The following is a 13,960-nucleotide window of genomic DNA, read 5'->3' on the forward strand; positions in this document are numbered from 1 at the left end:
AATCCGAGAAAATAGTCTTATTTTCTATGACGGGTAACGAATGTCATTCTTTCCAATAAATCTGTAAGTAATTCCACTGTGGTAGCCCTTCTTGGCATAAGAAAAGCACTCTATAACGTTTGTCATAAAAAGTTAACTGTACAATTGAGAGCTTCAATTCAGTACGAGATTGATTTGACTTCTCAGGATGTGTTTTTAAATATAATGGCTTCTTATATTGAAAGCAGTTTTTTTCCAGAAAAATACTCCTGATTACCTGCTTCACATTGCTCTTTCAACACATTGTATCTTGTTTATATTATTTAGAATACAGGAAAGCATTAGCATTTCTCCCTTTATTATTCAACGTATGCACCAGCTTGAAGATTTGCTTTTCAACATCGCGCGGATACAATGTATGGCGACTCTCTAAAAAGGGAAAAGCGCGGAGAATGCAAATATCTCCTAATTGTGAACAAATTTTCCAGCAACAGACTTGAGCCAAAGTAGTGAACGAAGCTACTTCTCTGATGCCAATATTATCCACCCCGACGACGACGACGGCGGAGAGACGGAGGAAATGTGTGAGATAGAACACTCTTCTGCACTGCAGGTCCTCGGACAGTGTCAGGAAGTGAGTTCTATAAATAAATAGACGACAATGTTAACAGCCGCGTTTGCTTCTTCTCCGACACTACTATCTCGCGAGTCGCCGGAATTTTCTGGGCCATTCTGTCGGCTCATGCCTGTATTAATATTTCAATCTGCTTTTCCCGTGCACGGAAAATGAATCTGGTTCCTGCTGCCGCTTGCTCCCACATGTTTGGATAAAGCGACGAATAAGTAACATCATTAGATCTCCTGACAATGGAGATAAACTAGAAGCTTACAAGCGACGTAACCCCGTCAGCAGCCAGCAGCGGTACAATCTCAAGTTGCCCTACTGACTGGCTGGTGCCAGCTGCAGGCAGGACCAAATTTCGCAGCAACAGAAAGGACGCCTTCAGCATTCGACACAAGGTCCCAAAGCAGCTGGAACCGGGCAAAAACAGCGTCACTTCTGAGAAAAGCATTATGTTATTTAATATTCATTACATCATCCTACACGTTGTTGGATTGGGAAACGAACAAAAAAAAAAGTGATGCAATCAACCTAGGTACTCCGCCTAACCCGAGAAAAGATGTTGCTTTCGTTGCGCCTGCAACCGACAGAATCAATGTCGTCAAGTTTAGCCCGCACCTACCTACCAGTCGAGTCAGTCTAGCTAGGTGACGGGTTTACTCTGAATCTGAAGCAATAGCATCGCAACGCTGCTCCGGAGAACTTGCTGACCTTCATCGTTCGATATATGTAATTATAGAGCACTTGATGCAAGATAGATCTCGATGGCAGCCCGCAGTCACGTCGGAGAACCAGCAACTAGTGTACCCGTAGTGAAAGTGATCCACACTTTCAAGGCAGCAGCCATGGAGCGGAGCCTGAACTTATTACCCAGGAAGAGATAATTATGGTAAACACTCGAGGCATTGACACTTATACGTGCTTTGATTGGAACATTCGTTCGATAATTGCTCAAATTATGAGTACATGAGGAGATCATGTTGGTCTCATCTTGGCGTCTGTTGAATCGCGTGATGTAGAAGTGGTTCAAGTCACTTCTCATTAGCCTTAAACTTGACGAGATCCGTACTGATTCGATTCGACACTTCTCGTGGCGCAGAAGCATGTTCTGCAGTTGAACGTTTCATATGTGAAGGGGATGGTTTTGTCAGAATTCCTCAAGTGCTTCGATTTGTAGACCAACTAGTCAATTGCGTAAACCAATGACATAATGGATACTATGCCAGTTGACACAAACCTTGATGTTCGGACGATAAATGTGTCAAATGATTTGTAAACCGTTCATACCGAACAGAAGGTGGAACATGCACTTTTTTTTATTAATATCTATTTTGACCATGCAAAACCATCAACTGTGGGTTATGCAATGGCAAACGACGGCGATCGACGCGACATGAATGTCTTAGCCGGGGCCTTCTATGCTTTGGCAATACAACGGACTTAGCTGCGCTACTGCAGAGCGTAGACTCGTTATTCATTATCATGGAACGAGAGCAGCGACCTCCCTTTGCGTGATCGCGAAAACTTTTGCATGGTTGCTGCTGCTGTAATGATTGCTCGAGTGGCTTGCAATACCCCATTCCTTCAGTGGGTGTGAAAATGATCTTTGTGGTTTTGTTTTATGCAGGCGCCAGGTACTGGTCACCACTGACTGGTGTGATTAGATAACTTTCACTTTCACTCGAGGAGCACGGAAATGTCACGGCAATGACTGGTAGGCGCAGTTAAATCACTGCCTGCCTGCCGGTGGTGCATAAACCACGACGAAGCAAATTGAGCAACTTGATCTGGAATTTATCTCCTTCATCGCCAGACAACATTGTCCATCATTCTGGTAAGGTTAGGATTCCTTACATCTGACATTTGGCACTGGTATTGCGAATTAATGCTTGGATAAACTCTGCGTCTATTGTTCCATTAGGCGACTGCTGAAGTTTGTGCATAAATTAAATAAATTAAGTTGCATTCAATTAGATTGGAGCGTATATGCACATTCACTTCCACTCTCCAATCGCCAATGGTGGTAATGACGCTGATAGAGAGACAGTCACTCCAGTCAGAGTAGCATTATCCGAGATGGAAAGCTATCGTTGTTGCCTTGTAGGCTAAGAGACTCGGATTTATTTATAGACTGTCCCCCGGTCAGTACCTGCTGCAACACATCCTGCAACACTTCTCCAAAATGCAGTGATTTACCCACCCCTGCACCCCTTCCGCTGCCGGTGGACGCGCACGTGTGTGTGCGGCTAGAATTAGTGCGGTGCATTCTATGTTTATTTATGTGTTAATTAAATTCTATTATCCATTAATGCTCACATACCGCTAGGCGTTGGCTATCCATGCCCGTAATTACCCACCCACCGCGCATTCCCTTTCGCACACAAATCCGGTCGCGCCCCATTCGTGAGGAGGAGTCGAGCCGCGGCCCGATGACTGGATGTGTCTTTTAGAACCAGAGAACCACGACGTCGTCGGAACGGGACGTGGCTAGATACCTTTCACACGCGCAGCGCGGTTGGTTACAGATTCGTTAAACGCCACCGTTTAAATGTCACGCATAAATATTCCGAACATGTGAGGCTCGTGGCAGGCCAGCAGGCAGGCGACAGGCGACAGACCCTAGTATGGACAGTGTAACTACACTGCAACACAATACAATAGAGAGACATGTCGCGACATTGAATGCAGTTGTTGGCAGGTCGTGGTGGTACTCAAAATAGGTTGGGCAAATCGAATGTTCCAAGTTAACGGATTGCTGTGGCATGAGTCACACGGATTGGGTGATTGGCGTGAATCAGTAGGGGCTTGTAAGGAGAATGTGGAACTAGTTAGGTATTCCTTATAGAACATTCATACTAACTAAATCCAATGGATCTCAACCAATCACTAGCGATCGAATTGGCATGTGCCTCACGAGGAATAGTTATCTGATCCTTCTTGGGCCGAAGATTCTAATCCTGTCGAGTGTGGGTCACGAATCACGGTTAGGATAGCTTCGATCTAAGCTAAAAGAATAGCAACAATAAGTCTTGTTTATATTCAAGTCCAAGAATCTAAGTAAAAATGAGATAGCAAACTCGCATATCATGCGCTTATCAAGTCCAAGAACCTAACTCTCGTAAGTGAAACTATTTTTAAGGTGTTTATTACTTTAAGTATAAATAAAATGGCGAACTAGCATATCATGCCTCGAGCATGTATGCTTGTCAACAACGCAATTCTCTCTGCACTCGCCTCCGCTACTTACTATCAGAGAATCAATTCATTCCGCGTGACAGTTCATCTTCTGAAAATGCTTTCAAACAAGTCATAACATTCGGCACTTCAAAAAGCCTTCCGCTAATTGCTGGCAGTGATGGTCATCATTGCCGGCCTTCTCTGGCTGTGATGGTAATGCTTGAATGTGAAGCTTCTGTTTCATTGAATACTGAAGCAGTACAGATCTTGGTTTATTGAATTTTGGCAACTGCACAACCTTCACGGTATCTACAGTAGAAGAAGTGTTAGGCATAACGTACTTCTCAAGCATGATTTGTCACGAGTTGACCGACTGACAAATGTACAAACGAAAAATCTCTGTCTGACTGTCGCTTTATATTTTATTGGAGTTTAAATGCTAATTTGTTTCCATCCCAGGTATTTCTTTACTAATTAGCTTACTTAAATTTTCGAACATGTAGTATTTACTGTTTGCGTACATGATCATTGATTATACAAATATTCTGTAATGTTTAACCCAAGCAACACAAATGTTGCAGAAGAGTCACTACAGACTCAGTTTTGGTTGCGCAGAAGTAACTTTGACTTACCTCTGATACAAATGCTATAAGTAAGTCACATGGAACTCTGTGCAACCAAAACTTACGCTGCCCCAACTTTTCTGTGACATGTGTGCTGCTTGGAAAGGTTCTTCTTTTTACTGGAAGTATATGGTTGAAGACTCCTCTGGATGATTATTCGAAAAGCAAGGAACAAGATGAAAGCTCCTGCACTGCCGATCTCCGCTCAATAGGAGGCAATCAGTGAAGTACTAGATTGAAAGTAGTGAGCTGGATTTTTGTATGATGAGATGATCAATTCTCCATTTCTACAATGAAATGGTGCAAACAGCATGGGTTATATGGTTTCATGTCCAATTTTATGCTGTTTGAGCAAAAGTTTGGGTAACTGTGTTGTTGAAATTGCAAGAAATAAATAATACAACATCACAGTTACCCAAACTTTTGCTCAAATAGCATCAAATTAAGATTAAATCAAGAAATCATATAACCCACGTTGTTTGCTCCATTTCATTGCAGAAATGGAGAATTGATCATCTCACCATACAAAAATCCAGCTCACTACTTTCAATCTAGTACTTCACTGATTGCCTCCTATTGTCCCATGTAAGATGGGCATGACATATGACATGGGACAATTATGAGTAGAACGGCAGTACATCAATCAGAAGTTTCCGGCAAGCCGACGATTCTGATTAGATGCTGTGGCCACAGATGGACCTGAATGGTGATATCCATTTGGGAATTTCTTTACAAGGTTTCCCCAGAAATGCCGTCATGGTTACTTTTCGGAACTACATTAGAATGCTCATGGAATGCCTCCCAGGATTTCTCATAAGATTTCTTTCGTTTTCTTAGTATTACTTCTGATGATACTTTCGTGTGTCTTAAAGCATTTATCGATAAGTCTTCCAGAAGTCCTCCTTGAAAATCTTCCAGGGTTCTTGAATTCGAACTGATTTCTCCTGATTTTTTTTCACGAGAATCTTGCAGAATTTCATCCAAAGCTTTTCTCGGTATTACCAGAGTCCCTCGCAGGATTTTTCCGAAGTTCCCTCTGGGTTGTACCCAAAGAAAGTTCTGTGGGATTTCTTCCAGGATTTATCCAGGGATCCCTACAGGAGATCCCATCGGGATATTTCTCAGATATTTTCGTGGGTTTTCTCTAAGAGCTTTTCTCGGAATTCCTTTGGAATGATTTTTGCGATTCCTTGTGAAACGAATTTCCACAGGAGGTCTTCAGGAGATTAAAATGAACTTTTTGCAGGAGTTCCTTTCGGAATTCGTTCCAGAAACTTTTCCTGTGTTTCGCACTTAGCTTCTATGGGATGTTTTGTATTTTTTTTTTCAATAAATATCCGTCGTTTCTCCCGGGATTTTTACAGGAATTTCTCAGAATATTTCTTGAATTTTTACTCGGATTTTCTCTTAAAGTCTCACCCGAGATTTCTCGCGGAGTTTGACTTTCTTGAAAGTTTTTTTTCTTGACTTTGTTTTTGGGAGTTATGAGGAAGATTACTCCCAGAGTTCCTACAATCCCTATTGAAAATTGTTCCGCAATTGTGGGTGTTCCTTTTTAAATGTCTCCAAAAGCTGTTCCCAGAGTTCTTGTGAGCACTTTTCCAGGAGTTGTCTTGGCATGCCTTCTTAAATAACCAACGGGGATAACCGGGAACCTTGTAACAAATTCCTGGAGAATTTTTTTGGAAAAACCTAGATGAAACCTTAAGAGTAACTCTGGGACAACCTATTGGAGGAATTTCGAGAGAAATCCTTGGACAACTGGGACATCTACGAAAACAACATTCTTTGAGTGATTTTGGGACAAAATGTATATTACAGATAAGCCGAAACTCTCTAGGACAATCCGGCGAGGAACTCCAAGGGAAATCTCAGTAAACTCTTTTGAAGAACTGGTGCAGAAATTCATCGCGAAAAACAGTTAAGCGAAATTCCTGAAGGAATCACACTTTAGAAGGATCTTTGGACAGAATCCGGCGAAAAACTCTCGAAGCATATCGGGATAACGTGTGGACGAAACCCCAGCAGGTACTTCTGCAGATAGCCTGGGAGGAACTCTGGTAGAAGTTTCAGAAACAGCTCTTAGAAAAATCTCGGAACTCTAGGAACAAATCCGGGACAACCTCTGTATGGAATCATGGAAGAAACTCTTGGGAAAGTTCCTGAAGATATTCAGGAGCTCCGGAACATAGACGGTGCGGTTGGTTTCCTCGAATTCTTTGCTCGGGGGTCGTTGCTTGACGCGAAAAGTAAACAGTGGGTAAGAAATTAATGAAATGTGACGCGAAATTAGCTGCAAATAATGTTTCTCCGCAAGTGCATTGTTTGGCGCAGAAATGGAAAGAAATCGTGTCGCGGGTGCGGTCGCCCGAGGAGATTTGTGGTCAATATTGTTATAAGACCATACTTCCAAAGAGCAAACATAAAAACATTTCTGAACTTCGTTTTTTTTAAACAATTCATTCAAAACTGAACGCACTCCTTTCAATATTGTTCAGCTTTATATAAATCTCAACCGTGAGTTGCATTAAAACCAGTTCAATGAGTCAAGTATCCAACCAATCAACCCCATCGAGGAATCTTACGAATCCCTTTCATACATGCTACCACCCCGTTAACAGTCAGTGTGGTAACGCATCTTGATCACAGCCCAACCGGTTTCAAAGTGAGCCTTTTATCTCCCTGCACGCATCAATGGTTCTAACAATCGCTTCCTCGGCGCCCAGCATGCACACCCCCGGCATCTAGCCATTATTGTGCGAAGGTGTGTCTAACCATGCGTATCACTAGCACAGCACTGACTACCTTCTACTACAAGTAGGTAACGAACAACGAGTAACGCACTACGGGCTCGCTCTCGTGTCGTGAGTTGTCGTCTGGCGGTGAAAGGTGAAATTAATCTTTCACCAAAATTCACTGCACCGATGTGAATAGGCTTTTACGCGGTTGAAGGTTGCATGTTTTAAGGGGAGGAGCTGGGGTATGCGTAATCTGTGCTCTCCAGGCTCTGGCACGCCGCCATTGAGCCATTGTCCTGGGAGTTTACACTGCGTGTGCACCACGTTGCAGCAGGTGACACAATCGCGTCTCATCACTATTGATTTTTGATATCGTCGTCCTGATTAACTGTCGCTACCAAGCATAGGTGAGGGGCCCGGCAAATGCCATGCATTCCACCCGGCGGCAGCAGCAGCAGCCGACACGGGGACAGGGAAATTAATTACAATAATTAAACATTTGACGGATTTGTGTGGCGGGCGGACGGAGGCTGGTCAGTGGACATCTAGCCCGGGTAGTGCCAGTGCGATCCAAATAAATGATGAGACGGTATAAATTAGCGTTGATGCACTGTCTTCCTGCTCGATTGGAGCGCGCGCGCCAGGGATAGGTTATTCAGATGAACGTGTCTTCGCTCTGATTGAAGATTGATACGGTTGATTAATTTAATTAGTCGAAAACGAACGCGTTCATGGCGATGACGGCGCGGCGGCGGTCGGTCGGTGGTGACTCTTGGAATGGCCAATGTTCATGGGTGGCGCAGTGACCGGGCGCGTGCATTCCGGAGATTTGCGAGAAATTCACGTGTACCGGTCAATTACCAAATTGGCATTACAAATGTTTCGTATTTCAGATTATCGACAATACAGTTGTTAGCATTCTGTTGTTGGATTGGATAATCAATAGAAACTGATATTATTAGCACTTGACCGCCCGTAGTTGCTACTTCAGAACCCTCTGACCAGCTACACTCATACAGAGAATCGACGAGGTAACTGCTTTGAAAGGATCGAAGATTGCTTTGGTGATCACGACGTTTAATCAGGATAATGTTTGATCAGCGGTTCACGCTGTTAAGTGAATCTCCTTATTATTATTTTTTATCTTTAAAAAGAATCAATAAAGAACAAATTACAACCGACCATTTGCCAGAGCGAAAGCGTCCCGTAGGCAGGCAACCAATCCCATCCAAATCCTGAAAAGTTACCCTGCGAGATATCGTTAATTAATCATTTTATCGCGATTATCGAGAGCGCACAGTGCCGTCAGAAATTGGCCGACCTTCGGTGCGTCACTGCCGGCGGCAAAGGTGTTAATAGATTGCTCTAAAGACCTGCCCGGAGCATTCAACCGTAGTTAGCTGTAGAGACCGACTATTATTAATATCCAACAAAGTGTTACATATTGTGGCAATGATGAAGACTCACGGTGACAATGATGTTGCCGTAGTGGAGGTGGTGGGTGAATAGTGCTAATTTCGCGCGAGGACCCTGACGATGGTCAATGTTGTGCAAAATGATGTTTATTGCGTAGCGGGAGCAGGTAATGTCGATTGCCACCCTCTTCGGATATGATGAGTGGGTGGTGTGGGTAATTGGTTTTTGCCGTTGTTTGGATGTTAACCGAGACCCATCACGGTCTTAGACAGGTGCCATTACATATTGATGGCTCTTTGATCAGGAGAGGGTGCTTTACGCTGGGCAAGGAAGCTTTAATACGGCTTGTTAACTGGCACCAATTTCAAGCTTATCGCTAATTGCGCACTCTGTATCCAAGTGAAACGAACGGATCTCAGCGGGGATGGAGTGGTTGTTACCGAGTTTCCGGATTCTCCAACCGTTCGTCCCAAAATTACTGTTGCTCGACTTGATTGCTCTCCATTGCTTTATAAACCACACTTGCGGAGTGCAATTGAAGCTCTTGTAGCCGAACGCAGCCAATAAACGGCCAAGTCGTCCAAGTAGATGCAATATAATTTAATCTGACCCCATTCGATTTGCCGGCATACCGAGGAAAACAGCGCAGCGGATGCAAAAATATTCAACGAGATAAAAAGAGCGCTTGAGCCTCCTTGAGAGAAGTTGCCATAATTGAATAAAACAGCGTCGGTGAAGATGTTGTTCGGGGAGATGATGCGGCAAAGTTTGGGCCTTCCGGTACCGAGTCATTTCAATTTTTAATTCAAGCCATGACAATGATACGGCGTATGACAATGGCAACGATCCACTGTTGAATACGACATTTAATTTAATGGACTAATAGAATTGTTCAAGTAACATTTGGAAACCAATTAGTCTTAAACAAGCCGATATAAACCCAAAATAATTTTATTTTATGATTCTAATGACCTCTTGGAGTACACTTGACACCAAAAGTGTTACGTTGGCTATTCGTACTTGGAGTATCGATTCCAATTACCAATCGATAAAGAATGTTGCAGTACTTATTAAAATTTCTTCCGATCGAAACTGCAAGCATCGTGTAGCAGTTTCCCAACAAATATCGACAATTACGAGTAACCGGACAATACCAGTTCATACAGGGTTGGGTGTTGGGTGCAGTAAAACAACCAACAGCAACTATAAATCTTTGGCGTGTGCTGGATGCTGCTGCTGTTGCTGCTGACTCGAGGAAAAGATCAATAGCTAATTGGTGGAAAATTGCAACGATTTTCATTAGGCGAACGATTATCTGCTACTTTCCTTCATGTTTTGCTGTACATTTTTTGCTGCCTTTACTGACTGCTGGGCTATGGCTGACTCGGTGGACTAAAGTGACGGCAGGCGGTCGGTAAGGACGGTAAGGGCTATCTTCGGTTGTCCCTTCCAATAGAGAGGCGAACTGAACAAATCCGGTTCGAACACAAAATGGCAGCGTAACCGGCGACGACGACGACGACCGATACAATATCTTGATGGAACAATCTAGTTCAGTATGAACCGGTTGGTAGCAATTGAGTCAAGTGTTCTACTCGAGAAACGAACGAAGAAGTCTCTTCAGGTGATACTGTAATGAAAAAGCACTTTGGCCGCTTGTTGTCTCTGCCATGGCTTACGGAAGTAGAAAGGTTAAGTTTTGAGTGTCTGGTATTTCCTGGCCTTCCGGCGGTTTAGCTTTTTATCCCTGCTGCTGCTGGCTGGTACGACCTATCCGGGAAGGTTGTGAATGGTGTCTTATTAGATTGAGCTGTTTGGTAGCGTAGCATAGCAAAAGCAGTTTGCGGGGCAGATGCACAACTTTTTCCATCATACCTCAATCATCATTTGAGAGGAAACGGGTACAAGCCATGACAGAAGGGGACACGATTTCAATCAGGCAAATTAACTAATTTGATCACGCGTTTGTCAGCACCATGCCGCAACTGTGGCACGACATAGTGAAAAGAAACGATAGAACTGTCTACAAACTGCACGAAGCCGTGGCTTTACTAGTGGTATTACCGCATAACGGATGGCTCCAATGGGCGGATGGAAAGCATCATGAATAAACCCAAACGTGCGAGGAATGTCAAGCGGTGGTGAATTTATTTGTCGATATAGCTTTGCGCGTAAATTCAGAGGAAAAAAAACGACGGGGCAAGTGAGAGCGGGAAATTGCTTGATGGGCTCTTTTGTTTTGTGATACAACTTGAGCTGGCGTGACGACGAGAAGAGTGTTGATCCTCGATTTGATGAATACTAATTTGACTGTTACTCAACCCACGGCGACGACGACGTGGGTAGTAACAGATTTGGAACGATTGCCTCCGGTTAGTGGGGCCAATAATGCTATTAATGACCGTGGATTGCTCTGGAACACTCCAAACCAACAGAAATCGATCCATGCCAACGAAAGCGATAACGCCTTTTAAATCTGTAGTTTGCATCTCTCAAGGACTGTCAGAAACTGGTTTGCTCCAAAAATGTGTCATTGAATGACATAATACCTCGGCACGGGGTGTTGTTGGCTCCATAGTCAGTGCTAGGTGATACTTTGGAATTTCTTCTGCTGCTGTCAAGGTCAATCCCAACCCGTTTTGTCGTTGGCACCTCAGAGAGCTTAATGATTTTCGTCGTTCGCTTCGCCCATTTCGCAATCGGCCCGGCCTTATGATAATCACCGCAGGCATACATAGATGAAACATGATCTGCAACTTTATCGCAGCTGCGTACGTGGATCTGGTTTTGTCGAAAAAAGTGAATCTCATCAAAAGGATCATTTACATTATTATTCACGGTTGTTTGCATACGTGGATTTAAAAAAAAAGAACACAATACGACAATTCGTTGTTAGTGAATCATCAAAAATTCCAACTCTTGTCTGAAAGTTTGCCAGTTTTTTACATGTTGTCAAAGCCATAAATGTAATTTGTTTGATTTTTTCGATTTAATTATATTTTTTCAAGTTTGGTAATTGTGATAAATTTGGAATGTAATTAGTTCATCATATTTTGATATTGGGCAACGTTAAACGAAAATGGTCAAAATGTATGAACGTGCGATTTTTGTTGAATCTGATGGGTCTTGGTAAGGCGGGAAAAAGATTCACTAGAGTAACGTTTGTACATTTCAGCACAGAAATTAATTCTGTCAACAATATGGTGCTATATTATTATGTTCATCTAATTAGCTTCTAGATTTTTAATAGAAAACACATTCACGACTTGAAAAAAAAAACTACTTCAAACCTCTAGAAGTTCAAAAATTTGGTTCTCGTAAATAATGTATCCCGCGATGTACAACCTATACCCCACAGCTATTGATGTTATTCATATTTTTTGATTATTCATCGATAACTTCCGCATCGGTTATTAAACTTCATTATTCAAAGAATGAACAAATACGGCGGTGAAGTAATAATTTGAATGGCAGATATTTGAAATTTTCATAATTGAGGGGGTTAGAAGCAAAGGGGTGTAAGTGACAAAAACCCACTTTCGAGTAAATGAGGTTTGAAGTTTTTGACCAATTTTTCTTCCCATACAAAATGTATGGAGTTTCAAAATCAACCCAATTTTCTCTGATTTATTGTATTTTTTGCAATCATCGTAGGAACAATCTTAAAAAAGTTTCTGAAAGCTTGAAATCTGAAGAATTTTATGATATGCTCAGCTCAAAATCGTCAAAATGGTCACTTACACCCCTTTGATTCTGGGCCCCTCAATTACAAATTCATCATCAAAATAATGTTATCAAATTTCTTTGTTGTGAGAATTACGACAACATTCGAATCGTATTATCCAAAACTTTTCTGTTCTCCATTGTGTCTTTTTGAATGTATCGCATCCTAATGATAGACTCTCATTAGAGAAACTTCTATTTAACTTCTCATTATGCTCCGCTTACATTGTCACATTGTGTCTCGGACAATAGAGTGCTAGAAACAAAATAGACAAATATCACATCATCTCAAAATGCAGACCAAATGGATGTGATCTCAAAACGGAATTTAGCAATTTGGTTCACTTTCGCACGCCTTCACAATATTCATTCATCACTTGGCTGCTCGTGCAACATTATTAACGTTCCATTGAAACCACCCAAAAACTATAGGCAGACACGTAGCGTTACAAAGCACAATCAATTATATTTCTCCCAGGCATCCTTCTCCGTAATCGATTGCTCTGTCTGAGTGAAGCGAGCCAAACCTGCTCCTTTCACAGTTCAAGCCACAAGTTGTTGATTCCAGTCTATTACGAGCGGGCATTACACTCTACTGAACTAATCTGCTCAGTCTTCTGACAAACCCCCGCGTTTGTGTTGCAGCATTTAAACAAACCCGGACCCCGAGACCGTTTTCCTCGTGTCTTCTCACTCTAACCCACTCCAGATCCCATTCACCCAACTTTGTTAAACATTCCAATTCTGGGGCGACGACGGACGGTGAGCTTTCATACCGAACAATCATAGTCCAGTGCAAGGTAAGAAAAAAAGGCACAACAGAGCACACACCAACAGCAGACAACAATCCAGCAAATATTTAATCTCTTCCAACCAAATCTCGATCCTGGACAAACAAGCCAAACAGCAGCAGCAGCAACAGCAGTAGCACAGTTCCAGTTGGCCCCATCTCTTCAGCACATTTCAACAAGTTTTTCCTCCCCAAGTCCTTAGAACATGCTTGATGTAATCTTTTCTACATACCGGCTCCAAACAAAGCAACCACGAATACTATGCTGTACTTCATTTTGTCGTTCACACTGGTCTTCACACTGTTTTCACCTCGAAACAGAGTGTCCTTTGATCGATCAATTCAAAATCTTCAAATGTCCAACACTTTTCCACACCGATCGACAATTCACACTGTACTCCACACGGATCAATCTCCCTCCTGGTATACACCAAAACCTGCGTTACTGCGATTCTCGAAGGATATCTCTTCGAATTGTGCACTCCGCCAAACCTCTAAGAAAACTGTATTAAAAGGTAATTTTACAATCGGTTTTTATACCCCAGTAGGTGGAAAAAACGTTTTTTCGTTTATCGCCGCACCAACACAGGCGAACCCGATCGTCGCGGTGGAAAAAAGCACACGATCGAGAGTCGTCTAAGCCTACTTCGGCGCAATCGACGATCCCCGTCTTTCGCCGTGATCGCCGCCGCCGTCGTCGTCGCCTGCTTGCAAAGGTGCTGAGGCGAGGTACTGCTGCGCATTCGGTTCAGGTTCAAGCTCTTACCACGGCAAAAGCTCCTTCGGGTCTTGGGTTCTCTAGGCTATGGGTTCCCAACTGGATAGTAAGAATTGATCTTGTTTGGATCTCATGTGATTAAGCTGACAGCTAATGGGTAATTATTTAAACAGT

General features: G+C 42.8%; 1 protein-coding gene across 2 annotated transcripts in view; it reads right to left on the reverse strand.

Moving 5' to 3' along the window:
- Positions 1 to 13,581, reverse strand: part of LOC115257151 (protein obstructor-E) — a 63,110-nt gene extending 49,529 nt beyond the window's left edge. The window contains exon 1 of one of the 2 annotated variants that reach the window (XM_029856546.2): positions 13,302 to 13,581. In XM_029856546.2, coding sequence (XP_029712406.1) covers positions 13,302 to 13,344 — 43 coding nt within the window. In that variant the 5' untranslated portion in view covers positions 13,345 to 13,581. The remainder of the gene's footprint in view (positions 1 to 13,301) is intronic. The other variant, XM_029856545.2, reaches the window with a different exon arrangement.
- Positions 13,582 to 13,960: the final 379 nt, after the last annotated feature.

This window comes from Aedes albopictus, chromosome 1 (genome assembly GCF_035046485.1).
Source record: "Aedes albopictus strain Foshan chromosome 1, AalbF5, whole genome shotgun sequence".
Lineage (NCBI taxonomy): Eukaryota > Metazoa > Arthropoda > Insecta > Diptera > Culicidae > Aedes > Aedes albopictus.